Source organism: Hypanus sabinus, chromosome 19 (genome assembly GCF_030144855.1).
Source record: "Hypanus sabinus isolate sHypSab1 chromosome 19, sHypSab1.hap1, whole genome shotgun sequence".
NCBI classification, from domain to species: Eukaryota; Metazoa; Chordata; class Chondrichthyes; order Myliobatiformes; family Dasyatidae; genus Hypanus; species Hypanus sabinus.
This window is the reverse complement of record NC_082724.1, coordinates 58,367,706-58,389,068: the sequence shown is the minus strand read 5'-3', so window position 1 is coordinate 58,389,068 and position 21,363 is coordinate 58,367,706. Positions and strand designations below refer to the sequence as shown.

At 44.2% G+C, this 21,363-nt stretch overlaps 1 protein-coding gene across 1 annotated transcript in view; it reads right to left on the bottom strand.

Moving 5' to 3' along the window:
- Window positions 1–21,363, bottom strand: part of plxnd1 (plexin D1) — a 198,854-nt gene that overhangs the window by 54,890 nt on the left and 122,601 nt on the right. The window contains exons 19-22 of the mRNA XM_059944489.1: window positions 19,260–19,406; window positions 13,281–13,395; window positions 12,432–12,539; window positions 4,096–4,208 (exon numbers count right to left, since the gene is read on the bottom strand). Coding sequence (XP_059800472.1) covers window positions 4,096–4,208; window positions 12,432–12,539; window positions 13,281–13,395; window positions 19,260–19,406 — 483 coding nt within the window. The remainder of the gene's footprint in view (window positions 1–4,095; window positions 4,209–12,431; window positions 12,540–13,280; window positions 13,396–19,259; window positions 19,407–21,363) is intronic.

Sequence of the window (21,363 nt, the reverse complement as noted above, 5' to 3'; positions counted from 1 at the left end):
AAATTGGATTTCACCTGTAAATGGCAAGCTGAGTAGGGAATGTGAACACCCAAATCTGGAACTCCAGCCCTTCACATCAGTTGAAATTTACCTTTGAAAAATCACTGGTAGAAAGGGAGAAGTGCATTGGTTAAAAGTTGGGGATGGAGCTGAGTACAGAAGGACCCAAGATGAATCTAACAGGTGAAAGTGGACGAAACAAGAAATATGTCTGTGAGGCCGGTGTTCTGTACTGGGTATCAGATGTAAGAAATCCAGGAGTCTCCCACCCTCCCGGACGGCGACATATGTGCCAGGTGTGTCGAGCAGCAGCTCCTTCAGGACCATGTTAGGGAACTGGAGATGCAGCTCGATGACCTTCCTCTAGTCAGGGAAAGTGAGAAGGTGAAAGAGAAGGGCTATAGGCAAGTAGTCACACCGGGGCCTCGAGAGACAGATAAGTGGGTAACAGTCAGGAGAGGGAAGGGCAAGAGACTGATACTAGAGAGTACCCCTGTGGCTGCCCCCCTAAACAATAAGTACTCCTGTTTGAGTACTTTGGGGGGGGGGGTGGCCTACCTCTGGCACAGAGTCTGGCTCTGTGGCTCAGAAAGGTAGGGAAAGAAAGAGGATGGCATCAGTAATAGGGACTCTATAGTTAGTGGGTTAGACAGGTGATTCTGTGGATGCAGGAAAGTAGCACAGATGGTAGTTTGCCTCCCAGGTTCCAGGGTCCGTGATGTTTCTGATCGCGCCCATGATATCCTGAAGTGGGAAGGTGAACATCCAGTGGTTGTGGTACATATTGGTACCAACAACATAGGTAGAAAAAGGGAGGAGGTCCTGAAAGCAGACTACAGGGAGTTAGGAAGGAAGTTGAGAAGCAGGACCTCAAAGGTAGTAATCTCGGGATTACTGCCTGTGCCACGCGACAGTGAGGATATGAATAGAGTGAGGTAGAGGATAAATATGTGGCTGAGGGATTGGAGCAGGAAGCAGGGATTCAGATTTCTGGATCACTGGGACCTCTTCTGGAACAGGCGTAACCTGTACAAATAGGACGGGTTGCACTTGAATCTGAGGGGGACCAATATCCTGACAGGGAGGTTTGCTAAGGCTATTGGGGAGAGTTTAAACAAGAATCGCTGGGGGGGGGGGGGGGGTTGGGAACTGAACTGAACAGACAGAGGAAGTGGAGGTTGGCTTACAAATAGAGAAAGCTTAGAGCCAGTGCGAGAGGGAAGGTAGGCAGGTGATAGAGAAGGGATACGCTTAGACCGATGGTTTGAGATGTGTCTATTTTAATGCAAGAAGCATCATGAACAAAGCGGATGAGCTTAGAGCATGATCAGTACTTGGTCATGATGCTGTGGCCATTACAGAGACTTAGATGTTTCAGGGGCAGGAATGGTTACTTAGAGTGTCAGGCTTTAGAGGTTTCAGGTAAGGACAGGGAGGGAAGCAAAAGAGGTGGGGGTGTGGTACTACTGATCAGAGATAGTGTCACAGCTGCAGAAAAGGAGGAAATCATGGAGAGATTGTCTACAGCATCTCTGTGGGTTGAAGTTAGAAACAGGAAGGGGTCAATAACTACTGGGTTTTTGTTATAGACCACTCAAATGTAACAGGGACTCAAGGAGCAGATAGGAAGACAGATTCTGTAAAGGTGTAATAATAACAGGGTTGTCGTGGTGGGAGATTTTAATTTCTCAAATATTGATTGGCATCTCCCTAGAGCAAGGGGTTTAGATGTGATGGAATTTCTTAGGTGTGTTCAGGAAGGTTTCCTGATACAATATGTAGATAAGCATACAAGAGAAGCTGTACTTGATCTGGTATTGGGAAATGAACCTGGTCAGATGTCAGGTCTCTCAGTGGGACAGCATTTTGGAGATAGTGATCACAATTCTATCTCCTTTACCATAGCATTGGAGAGGGATAAGAGCAGACAAGTTAGGAAAGCATTTAATTGGAGTAAGGGGAATTATGAAGCTATCAGGTAGGAATCTAGAAGCATAAATTGGGAACAGATGTTGTTAGAGAAATGTATGGCAGGAATGTGGCAAATGTTCAGGGGATATTTGTGTGGCATTCTGCACAGGCACATTTCAATGAGACAGGGAAAGGATGAGAGGGTACAGCAACCATGGTGTACAAAGGCTATGAAAATCCAGTCAAGAAGAACAGCTTACGAAAAGTTCAAAAAACTAGGGAATGATAGAGATCTAGAAGATTATAAGGCTAGCAGGAAGAAGCTTAAGAATGAAATTAGGAGAGCCAGAAGGGGCCATGAGAAGGCCTTGGAGAGCAGGATTAAAGAAAAACCCAAGGCATTCTACATGTGAATAGCAAGCGGGTAAGACATGAGAAAATAGGACCATAGTGTGACAGTGGAAAAGTGTGTATGGAATTCGAGGAGATAGCAAAGGTACTTGATGAATACTTTGCTTCAGTATTCACTACAATAAAGGACTTTGGCCATTGTAGGGATGACTTACAGCAGATTTTAAAGCTTGAGCATATAGACATTAAGAAAGAGGATGTACTGGAGTTTCCAGAAAGCATCAAGTTGGATAAGTCTCCAGGACTGGACAATATGTACCCCAGGCTACTGTGGGAGGTGAGGGAGATTGTTGAGCCTCTGGCAAAGATCTTTGCATCATCAATGAGGATGGGAGAGGTTCCAGAGAACTGGAGAGTTGCAGATGCTGTTCCCTTATTCAAGAAAGGGAGTAGAGATAGCCCAGGAAATTATAGACCAGTGATTGGTAGTTGATGGAGAAGATCCTGAGAGGCAGAATTTATGAACATTTGGAGAGGCATAATATGATTAGGAATATGGCTTTGTCAAAGGCAGGTCATGCCTTACAAGCCTGATTGAATTTTTTAAGGATGTGACTATACACATTGATGAAGGTAGAGCAGTAAATGTAGTGTATATGGATTTCAGCAAGGCATTTGATAAGGTACCCCATGCAAGGCTTATTGAGAAATAAGGAGGCATGGGATCCAAGGGGACCTTGCTTTCTGGATCAAGAATTAGCTTGCCCACAAAAGGCCAAGAGTGGTTGTAGATGGGTCGTATTCTACATGGAGGTCAGTGAACAGTGGTGTCCCTCAGGGATCTGTTCTGGGACCCCTTCTCTTCATGACTTTTATAAATGACCTGGATGAGGAAGTAGAGGGATGGGTTAGTAAATTTGCTGATGACACAAAGGGGTGTTGTGGATAGTGTGGAGGACTGTCAGAGGTTAAAGCGGGACATCAATAGGATGCACAGCTGGGCTGAGAAGTGACAGATGGATTTCAACCCAGATAACTGTGAGGTGGTTCATTTTGGTAGGTCAAATATGATGACAGAATGTAGTATTAATGGTAAGATTCTTGGCAGTGTGGAGGATCAGAGGGATCTTGGGGTCCGAGTCCACAAGACACTCAAAGCTGCTGTGCAGGTTGACTCTGGTTAAGACTGCGTATGGTGCATTGGCCTTCATCAATCACGGGATTGAGTTTAATAGCCGAGAGGTAACGTTACAGCTATTTCGGACCCTGGTCAGACCCCACTTGGAGTACTGTGCTCAGTTCTTGTCACCTCACTACGAGGACATGGCAACCATAAAAAGGGTGCAGAGAGATTTACAAGGATGTTGCCTGGATTGGGGAGCATGCCTTATGAGAATAGGTTGAGTGAACTCGGCCTTTTTTCCTTGGAGCGGCGGAGGATGAGAGGTGACCGATAGAGGTGTATAAGATGATGAGATGCACTGATCATGTGGAAAGTCAGAGGCTTTTTCCCCAGGGCAGAAATGGCTAACATCAGAGGGCACAGTTTTAAGGCGCTTGGAAGTAGGTACAGAGGAGATGTCAGGGGTATGTTTTTTGTTACACAGAGAGTTGTGAGTGCATGGAATGGGCTGCCGGCAACAGTGGTGGAAGCGGATACGACAGGATTTTTTAAGAGACTCCTGGATAGGTACCTAGAGCTTAGAAAAATAGAGGGCTATGGGTAACCCTAGGTAATTTCTGAAGTAAGTACATTCTTGGCACAGCATTGTGGGCCGAAGGGCCTGTATTGTGCTGTAGGTTTTCTATGTTTCTATGAATAAATGGACTCACTTTTGGGAAGAAAGTGCGAATGACGAAGTACTTATACTCAAGAAAGGGAATACCCTGACTGCGGTTTAATTCTTTGGTGAGATCAGTCATATCAGTCTGCAACTCAGCAAAACCTGCACAAAAAGAGAAGGCAAAGGATCAGTACCTGTCTTTCAATGAACAAATGAACTTACATCTACGTTGCAGTCTTGACAGCTTCAGGACACCCAAAAGTTATTGTTTCCCTGTTGCAGTCTTGGAACTGCAGCACTTAATTCCATAATCAAATGCACCCATAGACAAGTGAAATTGTACCATTTAAATGTTGTTCACTTCAAGTATCACAGAAAGTCATGCTGACCATTTTCTACAGTACATTTCATAACTCTTATGTGCCCCTTTGCCTCTGATTTCTCTCTCTGTCATCGCTCCTTAATCTATCAACCAGATGGATCAAGTAACGATTTTATTTCTATGGCTATCCTGACCTCAGTTTGTACATCCCTGCACAACCCTCCCTGCAACCTAAAACTAATGTGTCCTGTCTTTTCCCAGTTCTGATGAGGTTCTTTAACCTGAAATGTTAACTCAGTTTCTCTTTCCATGGATGCTGTTTGACCAGCTGAGAATTCTATCATTACGTCTTCTTTTTATTTCAGAAGCTGGGTTCTGTGGTACTTCCCACCACCTGCATGGCATAAATTAGGAGTGATGCTAGGATAGTGCATGGGCAGGATGGGCAATAAGTGCTAGCAATGCAAGTGACACCCAAATCCCCCAAATAATTAATTTTTTGAAAAAGCTACATGATCATTGTATTTGACGTATTTGGACGTTTTGGAGGAGACTTAGTTTAATGCTTCATTCAAAAGGTTGCAGCTCTGATGAAGTGACACTTCCTCAGTATTGTGTGTAGTGAAGCCTGGATCAACTCATAAGCTTCTGACCAGAGCCATCGAGTGACATCACATGTATTTTACCCGTTTTCTTCTTTGTCAGTCCTTCTGTACTGAGGCCCAAGTAGAGCCCACAGGTTATACCACTGGAGGTCCAGATGGGACATGCACATGGGTAGCTTGGCAGGTTGTGCACTCTTATCACCACTTTAATTACCCTCATCAGCTCCCTGATGAAAAGTCTCTGAATTCCCAAATGTTCCATCTCAAGGTCCCAGGAATCGCCAGCAATGTTGCTTCTTTATGTAAAGAGGGCTTTGATCACATTTTTTAAATCTTTTCCCCTTTCTAAATGGCCATCTCTTCCAGAAACAGTGCTTGGAACAGAATGTTTGTTTCTGGAACCTGGTTTTAGACATGTGAACAACATGGCCTGTGTAACTGGGACCTCAGTGCTGGGGATGTCAGCCTAAACGAGGGTGCTGACATTGGTTTACTTAACCCACAGTGGATTTGGGGATTTTGCAGGAACACCCTAGGTCATATCCATCCAGTGCTTGCTGTACAGATTTGAGGTCTTGAGACCATCCTGGGATGACAGGGAATTCTGCAGATTGATACACCAGAAGCCTTCTAGCAAGCTCCAGATTTATCTTCGAGTATGCTTTTCCTGAAGGCAATTATGAGGAGCACATAAAGAGATTTAGATGGACAAAGCATATGAAGCCTCAACCTCTTACTGCATAGGTCAACCAACCCGCCTTTTTCAAGACAACACTGAACTATGCTCTCCGTTGAAGTACAGACTCAGTTGTTTTTTTAGATTTGTTTTTCAGGTTCATTGAGATTGCTTTGGGGCAGAGAGAGGAGTTAGGGGTCAGGTTAGAGTTTAGGGACTGGGATGTGGGGAAATTACAGGACAGATCAGAATCTAAGCCTTTGTTTCACTTTTGAAGGTTAGTGATATGGATGTGGTCAGAAGTTGGACCCAGAGACCAGCGAGGATGAGGGCAGGAGCCATCAGTGTTTTCTGTGATCAGAGTTCCACGTGGACAGGAGGAACAAGGGCTGGTGACCCCCTAGGTACTTAAATCACGAGACCCATCTGGAGCTCAGGGACTGGATTTTGGGTCCTCATCCAGGGTCCCTGTTCATCATCATTGGTGAGTCCTGGGCAAGAGAAAAACCTCAGCGGATTAGGGAAAACTCAAAGGCATTTGACACATACGTGAAGAACATGAAGATGACTAAAGTGAGGGTAGGACCAATCGGGAATAAATGAGAAAATGCTTCGGTAAGGTAGGGTGTCCTTAATAAATAGTTTGCTTCAGTATACTGGATGCTACTAAGAGGGACAACGCAGCAGAGGGAGCCACAGTGACTGAGTCTCAGGCGGTGATTCTGGCGCGGTGCTCAGAAGGGAAGGGGGAAGAAGAGGACTGCAGTAGACATTAGAGGAATAGACATGAGATTCTGTGGATGGGTTAGAACCTGGATGGTATATTTGTTATCAGTGGGTGTTGCTCCCCCATATCGCCTCCAGACCAGCCTCGGTGTCCCCAGCTGGTTCTGCCTGAGAAGTATCGGAGGACTGTGTTGAAGTCACTTCATGATGATTCCGGCCATTTGGGGGTTGACAAGACCTATGGATCACTCAGAGACCAGTTTTACTGGCCCCGAATGAAGTTGGAGGTTGAAGGATACTGCCAGTCATGCATTCAATGCATACGAAGGAAGACACTACCTACGACTGTGCTCCATTGTCCCACTTGCAGAGTGCAGGGCCCCCTGACCTGGTGTGTAAATAGAGCCAGATGCCGGCAACATGGCGAATGTCTTAGTCATCATGGATCACTATACCTGATAAGCACAAGCTTTCCCTACCAAGGATCAGAGGGTGTCCATGGTGGCCAAAGTGTTATGGGAGAAGTATTTCATTTATTATGGCCTTCCCAGGTGGATACATAGTGATCAGGGACGGGATTTTGAGAGTAGGCTCATACACAAGTTACTGAGCATGCTTGGAATCGAGAAGTCAAGGACTACACCTTATCATCCACAGGGTGATCCCCAGCCCGAGAAGTTTAATCGGACCTTGTTAGAGATGTTGGGAACCTTGGAAATCAGCAAGAACAAGTGGAGTCAACATATTGGACATCTGGTCCATTGCTACAACTGTACATGAAATGAAGCTACCAGGTACTTGCCATGTTATTTGATGTTGGGGCTTAAGGCGAGGTTGCCCACTGACCTTTGTTTTGGGACTGACAAGGAAGACCTACCACCGAAGACTTATCTGAAGTATGTGTCTGACATGAGAAGGGAGCGGCAAAAGGCTTGTGAACTAACCAAGGTCATGGCTCCCAAGCAGAATCAAGGAAATTAGAGGAGGTATGATCAAAAGGTTAGGTTCTCCCAATCATGCCAGGAGACTGAACCCTCATAAGGAATTTGGGGCTACCTTTGATGCACAAGTTGGCCAAGTGGAGAGTCAGATGCCAAATGTAACAGTTTGAGAGGATGGGAATGGGCCTGTCAAGATTCTCCATTGGAACCACCTCCTGCCTTTGTTGACCCAGAGCTGGACCTGGAGACTACACCTAATAAGAGGACTCTGCGGCGACATGGGATGACTAAAGAATCAACAGCAGGAGAGATTAGACCAGCCCCCGCCCGAGTGGGATACTGATTCGGAGGATGAGGAAATTGGGGTGTGGTATATGCTGCCTTTTGCTAACTCCCCAATGACTGAGGAAGAGATTCCCAATCCTTCTCACGCTGAGTCAGGTGAAATCTGGGGTGTGGGGGGCTATCTGTGAACAGACTGGGTTTCAGCGAGACATCGAAAGAGATGAAGCGGGGCTCAACCAGGGGACAGAGAGGTCCGAGTTGCAGGAGGGCAGGGGTGATGGACCAGGGGAGGCCTCACCAGGTAGACCAGAAATATCCCAAGGAGTGTCGGAACCTTGAAGAAGTAAATGAAGAGGTAAGGAGGTCTCAAACAGTCAGGTGGCCACTGGATAGGCTGGCCAATGTAGCACCAGGGGAGCTAAGTCACTGACTTTTACACCTGGGTTGGACTTTGTGCTTTGTACGAAGGGTTGGCAAATTATCTCAATGTCATGAGGCCGTGACTAATTTTGGTGGGGGAGAGTATAAAACCCTGGGAAGGGTTTCACAGCTAATGTAATGGTCTTTCTGTAGAAGCAGTGTTTGGGTTATGGTTAGTGATAATGGGTGCTTTGGAATGTCAGCCATCCAATCAAGGGAGTGTGTTTTTGTGCTGTGTGCCTGACACTGAGGTGATCTGGGTCTTTTGTTCGGTGAGAGATGGACAGAGAGGATGCTGGAGAGGAGAGGTCGTAGGAGTGGATTTGGAGTGGGGCCGGGATTTGACGAAGCCCAGGGAAGTCGAATGAAGGATTGGCAAAGAGGAAACCGTGAGCTCCAACTTGTGTACATTCAACTGTTTCATTAAAATGGGCCCTTTTCTTTTCCTTTTCTTTTGTTTTTTCTTTCCTAACCCTTCACTCAAATTAAGAATTATAAAACTAAATTGTGTAATTGTATATGGTACACTGTCTGTTATTTCATGGTACTGGTTTGTAACAGGGTAACAAATCATGCAACATCCACGCGAACAGGGGGTTTTGGGTGAGTTTACACCTCAATCTCATGTGTTTGGCGGAGTGAGAGATTGTCTTCCCTAGACTTAGGCAGCCGACAGAACCTGAGGGTTACGCAGTTATACAGAGAATGTACAAACTCTTTACAGATAGCAGTGGGAATCAAATACAATAATCTTTGTGCTAAAGTGATTGTGCTAAATGCCACCCGGAATACTTGTAGGACTATGTTCAGATCTGGTCGCCTCAGTATAGGAAGTTAAATGAAGCTTTAGAGAAAGTGCAGGGAGATTTACCAGGATGCTGCCTGGATTAAAGAGCATTAAAGAAATGATTAAAGAAATGGATTAAAGAAATGAGGTTAGGTTGAGTGAGCTAGGGCTTTTCTCTTTGGAGAAAAGGGGGGGTGCGGTGTGACTTGATAGAGGTGCACAAAATAAGAGGCATAGATATGAGTGAACAGCCAGTGGCTCATACAAAAGGGTGTTATTCTAAGGTGATTGCAGGAGAGTTCAGGGGTTATCAGAGGAATTTTTTTGAAACGCAGAGTGGTGGGTACATAGAATGCACTGCCGGGGTGGTGATAGAGCCATACATATTAGGAATATTTAAGATATTCTTAGAAAGGCACTCAAAGGATGATAGAAAAATGGAGGGCTATGTGGAAGGGTTAGATTGATCTCACAGTTAAAAGGCCAGCAAACATCATGGGCCAAATGGCCTGTAACACGTCATGTTGTTCTATGTTGTAGCTTCTACAGTCAAAACACGTAGACACTATAGCCAAGAAAGCTCACAAACACCTTGATTTCCACAGAAGGCTAAAGAAATTTGGCATGTCTTTGTTCCTCCACACCCGAAACTTCAACTGTACTGTTTTCCATAGATGTTGCCTGGCCTGCTGAGTTCTTCCAGCACTTTGTGTGTGTTTCTTTCTGACCTTATTCTGGCTTTGCATCCTATCACCTGCCTGCACTGCACTTTCTCATTTCTGCAACACTGTTCTGCATACTATTATTGATTTCCTCATATTACCCCAGGGCAATGTTGCAACAACATTATCTATATGGATGGCATGCAAAACACGTTTTTCACTATAGCTCAGTACATGTGACAATAATAAACCAATTCACCAGGTTAAGTTTACATGCAGGTTCTTTTGTGTTCACCCAATCACCCATCCTGCTTGACAGTTCTCCTTTAAAAAAGCATTAGAAACAAACTTAGAAGGTCGGTGACTCTGAAAGGAGACACAGAGTCTCAGTCTTTGACTAAAGTGAGGGTGGGGCTTAAGAGGACGATGGTGCCTAACTGCGACTCCTTTGCTTGCATCTTTGGAAACAGCTCTTTTTCAATCTTTGCTATCTCTATTTTTCCCTTTCGGGGTTCCTTTGAAGACCCTAACTTTGGTTCTTTGCGGGAATGGGACCCACACGACTGGCTGCTATTCGATATCCCAAACAGCGCGGTCTAGAAGACTAGCACGACTTCAGGGTTCTGGGATTTTGTGGCTCTGGAGGCGGGCAGAGTCAAGGTCAGTGCCGCCGTCTGGTGTGTCATGGGAGACGGAAGATCGTAAGCAGTGAGCTGGCTGCTGGCTGTGTGCCCAGAGATCCGAGATCTTTGGGCACAGAAAAAGCGATGCAATAGACTTTTAACATTGTTATGTCTCCCCTCTCACTGTGAAATGGGGACACCTCTTTTTCCCTTATTAGGGAGAGACAGAGCTTTTGGTATGCCAAATTACTGAGTGAATGAGTAGTCTTTGTGTGGGAGGGGGAGCTGAGGGGGGTGCTTTGGGGTTCTAACATTTGTTAATCATTCTTTGAGGCACTCCTCTATTTTTGTGGATAGTTGAGAAGAAAAAATTTCAGGATGTATATAGTATCATTTCAGGATGTATCATTTCTCTGACATTAAGTGTACATTTGAAACCTTTAAGAGGAAGTAGCCATGCATAGCTGATCACACAGGGCTCCAGGGTAAACCCAAGCTCTGGCTGAAGTACAGATACCTGCCAGACACAAATGCATGACCACATTTGCCATGCCTTAACCATATAACCATATAACAATTACAGCACAGAAACAGGCCATCTTGGCCCTTCTAGTCCATGCCAATGCTTACACTCACCTAGTCCCACTGGCCCACACTCAGTCCATAATCCTCCATTCGTTTCCTATCCAATTTTACTTTAAATGACAATACCGAACCTGCCTCTACCACTTCTACTGGAAGCTCGTTCCACACAGCTACCACTCTCTGAGTAAAGAAATTCCCCCTCGTGTTACCCTTAAACTTTTGCCCCCTAACTCTCAACTCATGTCCTCTTGTTTGAATCTCTCCTACTCTCAATGGAAAAAGCCTATCCACGTCAACTCGATCTATCCCCCTCATAATTTTAAATACCTCTATCAAGTCCCCACTCAACCTTCTACGCTCCAAAGAATAAAGACCTAACTTGTTCAACCTTTTCCTGTAACTTAGGTGCTGAAGCCCAGGTAACATTCTAGTAAATCTTCTCTGTACTCCTCTATTTTGTTGATATCTTTCCTATAATTCGGTGACCAGAACTGTACACAATACTCCAAATTTGGCCTCACCAATGCCTTGTACAATTTTAACATTACATCCCAACTCCCATACTCAATGCTCTGATTTATATAGGCCAGCATACCAAAAGCTTTCTTCACCACCCTATCCACATGAGATTCCACCTTCAGGGAACTATGCACTATTACTCCTAGATCACTCTGTTCTGCTGCATTCTTCAATGCCCTACCATTTACCATGCCTTGAAAGGAGGAAACATGCTGGACCTTCTGAGATGCCCTAATGATGGCTGCATTCATAATAGGAGGCATCTATGGTGATAACTAAAGGGAGGCAAGGGGTCCTTCCTGTAGTCTGTCACATTGCATCTTATTGACAGGACCCTTCTCACAAGCCTCCAACAAGGGACCAAAGACCAACTTCCCCAACTGTGCTGTGCATTTCATCCACCTCGTAGATGTGGTCTTTGCTGTGCATCTACTCGGAGATACATGTAGGGAGCAACACCAGCCACCGAACAATGCCTCTTTTGATGTTAGAAAAACTTTTGAATCCATCAACTAATTATGGAACATCCTCTGAAATGCGTCCATTCTAAAAATACCATCTAATCAGTCCAACCAATGGGTCCATCACAAACACCATTCCCATGTGAGACTGGGGTCAGGCAAGGCTGTGTCATTAACCTAACCGCTTCTCAATTTTCTTCACTGCAATGCCACACCTCAGCCCTAACAGTTGTCCAATCTTCACTGCAGTCTGGTGGAGACTTGCTCTCCAAAAGGATCTAGAAATACTTCCATAGTTCTTAAATTATTTTCATAGCATAGAAAGGAGTCCACTGTCCAAACTGGCTCTCAAAGCAGTCCGCTCAATCTCATTTCTCCACTTACATCCCTGTAGCCTATTTGTCATCACATATGACCACAAACCCTTCCCTGAACCCAAAGGCATCCACGTTATACCAAGGGTATACTAGCCAATAAACCTACAACTTCAGTTGTTAAATAGTCGAATTAAAAAGATATTTAAGGCAGATTACCACACCGGGCAGTATCCTATTTTGCTTCTGCCTATTATTATATACAATGAAATTGGAAATTATGTTTTAGCTTACAGAGTCCTGTTGAACAACTGAAGTGATAAAATGCCTCCTGAGTTTAACATTCTGATTGAAGATAGCTGCTTTGTTGCTATGCCAAACTAACATGTCGTCTAGAATGGGTACACATCACAGTTTACTGTTCCCTGGAAATGCTGTGGACACAGCTAAGTCCCATACCTTTCCGAATCTCCTCCCTGATCTGAGCCTCCATCTCCTCCATCTGAATCAGGGTCTTCTGCCAATATCGTTCTGCTCGTCGACTCTTTGTGCAGAAAATGACCAAAGCTGGAAAACACAGAATGGTTACTGAAGGGAGGAAGCCATTCAGCCCACAGGCCCTGTACAGTGTGGCTGGGATCACACCCTCACCCCTCCCCACAGCTATGAAAGTTCTCCACAAACAGGAACAGTTTAAGGTGAAGGTGAGTAGTCTGAACCATTCCCATGGGCTCTCTACCAGTCACGGACAGATGCCTTCACCCAACCCAGGATTATTTCCAGAAGAGAGGAAAAAACAAAAGAGACTGAGGAAGCTTATAAACCAGTTCTGGAAAGAAAGTGAGGATGGAAGGGTTATTGGATGAGCGTGGGGGGGGCAATGAGGAAGGAGGGAAGCTAGGGGTGAGGAGGAAGATGGAGGTAGGAGTGAAGACAGAGAGGGAGGTGGGAATGAGTGGCGGAGCTGGGAGGGATAGAGGGAGGAGGGGGAAGTGGGATTGAAGGAGAAAGCAGAGTGGGAGTAAGGAGATCGGTGTGACAAAGGCAGTGATGGTAGAAGTGAGAGAGGAGAGGAGGGGAGGTGAGTGTTGGAAGTAAGGAAGGGGTGGGAGGTAAGTGAGCTGGACCAAGTTTCCATGTCAGATTCTCTTTGCAGACCTGTCTGGGCCTGCAGAGTGCTTCCAGCCTTGTCTATTGATCTCAGAGCATTAGTTCTATGATGTGCACAAAACAAGCCCAGCTGAAATTATCACCTTCTAGCACTTTCACTGAGGACATGTCAACAAACGAGACAAGTGAACTTCTTACCGATGCCACAAGCCAGCAGCAGTAACAGGCAGACCACGATCGATATCACAACTCTAGTCTCACTCTCTCCCAGCTGCACCATTGCAATTGTCACGTTGTAGTTTCCCACCTGCATCTAGATCAGAGCGTACAAAGGACAAGTAGAGAATAGGGCACTGGGAACTAGCAATAAAGGAGAACACTTTGAGAAACAGCCACAAAGCATATGAATAAAAACACCAAGGAATCACACACAAATCCAACTTGTACTGAGATGAGAACGTGGGGGACGCCCAGCCCACAGCAACAAGTGACTGATCATGCAGGGCTTGCTGCTCCAGCCTTTCAAGTCATGAGGTGTGCACCACATGCACTAGTGACTGGAATTCCAAAGAGAAAAGAAAATTCTGAAAGGAAGGCCCACTATATGTGATTTTCTACAAACGTTAGCTATAACAGACGACAGGAAAGTTTGTGGAGCTGCTGATAGTGGGACAATCTTAGGTTATAACATGATGTCGATCAGCTGGTAAACTGGGTGGAACATTGCAGATAGTGTTTAATCCTGATATGTGCAGGTGATGCACTTTGGCAGGTCTAAAACTGCAAGATATACACCATGAATAGTAGGACCTCATGGAGTACTGAAGAAAAGAGGGGTCTTGGTGGACAAATTCTGAAAATCCATGAAGATAGCAGATGATTTGCTGAAAAACACTTGCTTTCATTAGTCAAACATAGAATAAGAGTGGTTATAATATTTTGGTTAGGCCTCAGCTGAGTACAGTTCTGGTTGCCACAGTATAGGAACAATGCACTGAGAGGATTCAGAGATTAATCAGGATAGTGAAGCAAAAACAGAAATAATGGAAGGACTCAGGCAGGATGCTGCCCGGGATGGAACATTACAGTTATAAGGAGAAACTGAATGTGCTGGGTTTGTTTTCCCTGGAGTAGAGAAGGCCAAGCCAGGACATGATAGAAGTGTACAAAATTATGATGAGGATAGGTAAGGTAGACAGCAAGAAACACTTTCCCATGGCAGAGGGGCTGCAAAACCAGGGTGTGCAAGTTTGGAGGGGGGATCGGAGAGAACAATATCCACACACCACATAGCTGTTAACAGTAACATGTGACCGGAGGAGTTCATTAAGCCAGAGATTCCCCCAGAATTAAAGAAGTATCCAAATGAAAAACTGAATCACAAAGACCTAGGAAGCTATGGAACAACGGCTGGAGAATGGGAATTGTATAAACAGGTTGGCTCTCCATATCCGCGGGGGATTGGTTCTGAGACACCCCCCCCCCCCCCCCCGTGGATACCAAAAAACGTGGATGCTCAAATCCCTTATTTAACCTGTCTCAGTACAGTGGAGATTAGGACCTGGCAGCCGAGCTCTGAATCTGCAGTGTTTCTGTTCACAAAAGTAATCACGATCACGATTGGAAATAAAGTGGAAATAATAAAGCGATCGGAAAGAGGTGAAACGCCATTGGCCATTGGAAAAGCGTTAGGCTTTTCCCAACGATTTGTACAATTTTAATGGCGCATGTGAAAGACTCTGCCCCGATGAAAGCTACAATTATTACTAAGCAACGCAATGGTTTAATTATTGAAATACATATGTTTCTTAAGTGTTTTATATGCATAGAAAGGTAAAATACATACTATATACTAAGAAAAACGTTTGACTAACTAATGCTAAATAATACCGGATGTACCTGTTCCAACTTCAAATCCGACTTAAAGACGGACTCAGCAACGGAACTCATTCTTAACCCAGGGACTGCCTGTACTTTTAAGTCATTTCTAGATTACTTATAATACCTAATACAATGTAAATGCGATGTAAATAGTTGTTATACTGTATTGTTTAGGGAATAATGACAAGAAAAAAAGTCTGTACATGCTCAAACAACGAGTGCTGGAGAGAGAACTTCCAGGTTTTCCTGATCTGCAGTTGGTTGAATCTGCACTTGACTGTAGTTCATGGTCAGCATTGACATGTCATAGGTCAAAGGGCCTATTTCTCTGCTGTATGACTATGAATCTGGAGCATTCATGTCACTCCAGTTTGCATGTAATCCCCACCCTGGACACCTACCCAACCACTCACGACTGCAACCCAGGACACTGTTCCCATCCCACAACCACGATCCCAAGCCAGAATCCAGTTACTCCACTGATCTCATTGGTCTCTCTCACAACCAGTGAGAGACTCTGGTTGTGTTCATTTGTAGCATATGTCACCATCTAGACAGAGAATGGATATAGGCAGTCCCAGGGAACTGAAGATAAATTCAGAATGTGAGTGGAAAAGAACACGGGAATTTGTTTTTAAAGAGTCCATTGGGACTAGAGAACGGAAAGCCTTCTATGTAAACTATATGATTCATGCCAATGATGCTGGGAAAATTGCTCAGTTTGTCTTCTGGTAATTTCTCACAACTCCTTTGCTCCTTTTCCATTCCCCATTCTGTCTCCCTCTCACCCATGCTTTTCTCCTCACCTGCTTATCACCGCCCCCGCAGTGTCCCTCCTCCTCCTCTTTCTGCAATGGTCTCCTATCAGATTCCTTCTTCTTCAACCCCATATCTTTTTAGTCCATCACACCCAGCTTCTCACTTCATATCCATTCCCCCACCTACCTGGTTTCCCTGTCATCTGGCTTCACCCAACACCTTCCAGCTCATTTTCCTTCCTTTGCCCACACTCTCACTTTCTTACTCTGACTCTGTCCCCCTTCATTTTCAGTCCTGAAGAAGGATCTTGGCCCAAAACATTGACTCTTTATTGTTCTCTATGGATGCTACCTGACCTGCAGAGTTCCTCCACCATTTTAGACCATAAACTCATAAGCCATTGGAGCAGAATTAGGCTATTTGGCCCATCGAGTCTGCTCTGGCATTCAATCATGGCTGATCCTTTGCTTCCTCCTTTTTTTATTTTTTTATTTTATTTTTAACATACTTGAAAAGGCTTTGAAAAAGCTTTTACTATTCACTTCAATATTGTTTGCTAGCTTGCTTTCTTATTTCATCTTTTCCTTCTAATGGTTCTGTTAGTTGCTCACTGTAGTTCTTTTAAAAAGCTTCCCAATTCCCTATCTTCCCACTAACTTTTGCTTTATTGTATGCCCTCTCTTTTGTTTTAACATTAGCTTTGACTTCCCTTGTCAGCCATGGTTGTACTATTTTGCCATTGGAGTATTTCTGTTTTTGGAATACATCCATCCTGCCCTTCCTCATATAGGAGCAGAAGTAGGCCATTCAATCATGGGCTGATCCAATTCTTCCAGTCACTCCCCTGCCTTCTCCCCATATCATTTGATGCCCTGGGATTATCAAGAACCTACCTACCTCTGCCTTAAATACACCCAATGACTTGGCCTCCACTGCCACTCATGGCAACAAATTCCACAAATTTACCACCCTCTGATTGAAGTAATTTCTCTGCATCTCTGTTCTAAATGGACACCCTTCAATCCTGAAGTCATGCCCTCTTGTCCTAGACTCTCCTACCATGGCAAATAACTTAGCCATATCTAATCTGTTCAGGTCTTTTAACATTCTGAATGTTTTAAGAGATCCCCCTCATTCTCCTGAACTCCAGGGAACACAGCCAAATGTTCCTCATATGGTAACCCTTTCATTCCTGGAATCATTCTCGTGAATCTTCTCTGAACCCTAATGTCAGTATATCCTTTCTAAAATAAGGAGCCAAAACTGCACACAATACTCCAAGTGTGGTCTCATGAGTGTCTAATAGAGCCTCAACATCACATCCTTGCTCTTATATTCTACACCTCCAGAAATGAATTCCAACATTGCATTTGCCTTCTTCACCACCGACTCAACCTGGAGGTTAACCTTCAGAGTATCCTGCACGACTCCCAAGTTCCTTTGTTTCTGCATTTTGAATTCTCTTCCCATCTAAGTAATTGTCTGCCCATTTATTTCTTCCACTAAAGTGCATAACCATAAACTTTCCAACATTGTATTTAATTTGCCACTTCTTTGCCCATTCCCCTAAACTATCTAAGTCTCTCTGAAGGCTCTGCTTCCTCAACACTACCCGTTCCTCCACCTATCTTTGTATCATTATCAAATTTAGCCACAAATCCACTAATCCTATAGTCCAAATCATGGACATACATCAATGATTCATGTCCCAACACCGGTCCTGTGGAACTCCACTGGTAACCGGCAGCCAGAATAGGATCCTTTTATTCCCAATCTCTGATTTCTGCCGATCTGCCAATGCTCCACCCATGCTAGTAACTTCCCTGTAATTCCACAGGCTCTCATCTTGCTGAGCAGCCTCATGTGCAGCAGCTTGTCAAAGGCCTTCTGAAAATCCAAGTACACCACATCCACTGTCTACCCTACTTATAATTTCCTCAAAAAAAATATTGCAGTAGGTTAGTCAGGCAGGATTTTCCTTTCAGGAAACCATGCTAGTTTTGTCCTACCTTGTTATGTGCCTTCAGGTAGTCTGTAATCTCATCCCTAACAATCGATTCCAACAACTTCCCAACTACTGTTGTCAGGCTAACATGTCTATAGTTTCCTTTCTGCTGCCTCCCACCCTTCTTAAATAGCGGAGTAACGTTGGCAATTTCCCTGTCATCTGGCACAAAGCCAGAATCTATCGATTCTTGAAAGGTCATTGTTAATGCCTCCGCAATCTCTCCAGCTACTTCATTCAGAACCTGCCTGCTCTGCCAGCATCTCTTTCCAGTTTACTTTAGCCAAATCCTCTCTAATACCACAGTAGTTTCCTTTACCCCACTGAAATACTGCTATGAAAGATTTTACTTTCTGCTTATCAAATTTCAAGTTGATCTCATTCATACTGTGATCACTAGCTCCTAAGGGCTCTTTCACCTTAAGCTCCCTAATCCCCTCTGGTTCATTACATAGCACTCAATCCACTACAGCTGATCCTCTAGTAGGCTGAACTACTCTAAAAATCCATCTTGTAGGCATTCATCAAACTCACTCTCGAGATCTATTGCCAACCTGATGTTCCCAATCAACCTGCATGTTGAAATCTCCCAAGACTATCATAACATTGCCCTTTTGACACGCCTTTTATGTTTCCTGTTGTAATCTGTAGTCCACATCCCAGCTATTGTTGGGACGCCTGTATATAACAGTCATCAGGGTCCTTTTACCTTTGCAATTTCTTAACTCAACCCACAAGGATTCAACATCTTCTGATCCTGTGTAGTATTTTTCTACCAATTTGATGCCATTCTTTACCAGCGGAGCCACATCACCCCTTCTGCCTACCTTCCTGTCTCTCCGATACAAAGTGTAACCTTGGATATTCAGCTCCCAACTACAACCATCCTTCAGTCATGATTCAGTGATGGCCATAACATCACACCTGATAACCTGTTATAGTACAAGATCATACACTTAATTTCTTATACTCTGTGCATTGAGATATAACACTTTGTTATTTTGTAACACTTTGTATTTGCTACCATTTTTTTTTATCCCTAATGCACTGATACTCACCCCACTGACTGTAATTTTGCCCTATCATCTGCCTGCCCTTCCTGACATTCTGACTACATGGTATCTTTGCCTTTATACCATCTGTCTTACCCTGAGTCCCTTCATTCCAGTTCCTACCACCCTGCCAAATTAGTTTAAACCCTCCCCAACAGCTCTAACAAACCTGCCTATAAGAATATTGGTCCCCCTCGGGTTCAGGTTTTGTGTGTTGCTCAGGATTTCCAGCATCAGCAGAATCTCTTGCATTTATAAAACTGTTCAGTCTCTTTTCTTTGCTATGAACCCAAAGTCTGTGCTGGGAGGGCAACTCTGTATTCACCTCCAATAACCCACACAGTGCAGTGTACAGGTTCAAACCCCTCCCACCCCCATCCACCAGCTTCCCTCCCAGTTGAGCAGTTGCCCATGTTCAAAGGTTTGTGCATGACTCCAGTTGTGGCTTTACAGTTGATCAAACAACTTCCTATTACTTACCACGACAGGCAACTGACGTTCATCAGAGTTGATTGAGACGTTCATGGTACAATGGATCTTTCCTTTAACAATATAAATGTCACATGGAAAAGGGCCAATCATCACTTTATATTCCTCAGGAGCCAAGTTGAAGTTGTCTGGTGTTTTCTGTGAAAGGAGAAAGTTCCTAATGAGAGGCGTTTCCTAATAAGTTCCTAAGGAGTGATCATAGCTGTGACATTTCTAAACAAGAGAGGAGAGCATGAGGGGACAGAAGGCAGACAGAACGTGAAGAGAGAAAGAGGTTCGTAATGTGAGCATGTCCTCTCATTCTTCCCTCTCTCCGTCTTCTCTCAATGAGGAGACAGAGCAAGGAAAGGACAGACCTCATGGTTCTCTAATTGCGTGATTCCTGAATTGTGATCAGTGATAGGAAGTCGGTCTCTCTGGGGTTCCCAGGACAATGATCAGGGACAGTCACCATGACTGTGCAACTTGACTTGAGTTCTCTGAATAGGTGACAAAGGTGCAAAATGAGGGCAAGGCAGAGGGTGTTACCTACATGGACTTCAGTAAGGCATTTGATAAGGTCACTCATGGTAAGCTGATGCTTAAGATAAAAATGCATTATCTCCAGACTTAATTGCAAATCAGAATTGACTTGCCCATAGAAGACAGGGAGTAAGGATGAAAGATTCTGGCAGAACCTCTGTAACTTATCAATGATTTGGTTAAAAATGTGGATGTGTGGATTGGCAAGTTTGTAGATGACATCAAGAGTAGTGGACTTCTGGACAATGTGAAGGACTATCAAAGAATACGGAGCAGGATACAGATCAGTTACAGATGTAGTTTAATCCGGGCAAGTTTGAGGTGTCTCACTTTGAGAAGTTAAATGAAAGGAGAAACTATCCCTATTCATTCAGGGTTTCCTCTCTCCTATCAATCTTCTCCTGCACTCTAACAGGAACATCTCTCACTAACTCACCTTTAAAAGCTTCCCACATACCAGAGATCCCTTTGCCCACAAGCAACCTATATCAATCAACCTTTGCAAACTCCTGTCAAAATTTGCCTTGGCCCAATTCAGAACTTGAACCTGTCTAACAAGTTCTGTCCCTTTGCATAAATACTTAGAAGTAATAGAATTATAGTCACTGGTCTGAAAGTACTCCTCACTGTCACCTTGGTCACTTGCCTGCCCCTATTACCCAAGAGCAGTTTGAGCTTTGTTTCCGCCCTAGAAAGGCTCTCTATATATTTTCTGAGGAAACATTCCTGGACACAATTACAAATTCTTAACATCTAAACCCTTAACATTATAGCAGCCCCAGTCTAGTTAGTAAACTTAAAATTAGTAAAGTTAGTAAAATTAAAATTCTCTACAATGACAATCCTATTATTCTTGCAACTCTCCATAACCTCCTTGCATTTTTGTTCCCTTAATACCTGTTGACTCTTTGGAAGTTTGTAGTTCAATATCAACAATGTGATCATCCCCTTCTTATTTCTCAAAGATATATGTTCTTCAGTAGAAACAGCTAAGGATAAAAGGGCAGGTGGGGCCATATTTTAATTTGGGGAAGGTGGTAGAGGTAGGACAGACACAGAGGCAAAGATGGAAGGTGATGTGCAACAAGATGAGAGAGAAATGGACAGATGGAGACAGGTAAAGGGAGAGAATATGATCAGCAGACTAAGGGAGAAGAACCCCAATTAATAGGTGTGGGTGATGAGGAGACAGAACCAAGTGGAGAAGTGTAGTGAAACGAGTTACTGGAGGTTAGAGGATGGGAGAGATGGAAAAGGTAAAGAAAGGAAGAGAGAACCTTGGTGCACCAGTAGGAGTGAGGAAAGAACATAGGAGATGTGGGTTACTAGTGCTTCAATGTCCATATCATAGAGTTGTAGACAGACCCTTGTATGAGGTGTTCAGGTCCTATGCACTTGGTTTCATAATGGCAGTGAAGGTGGCTGAGGACTGATAGGTCAGTGTGGAAATGAGGCGGTCTGCTGAAATGGCAAGCAACTGGAAGCTCAAGATAGTCCATGCAGTCAGAGCAGGTGCTCTGTAAAATGGTCATGTGGTCTGCACTTGGTCTCGCTGATGTAGAAGAGGACACAT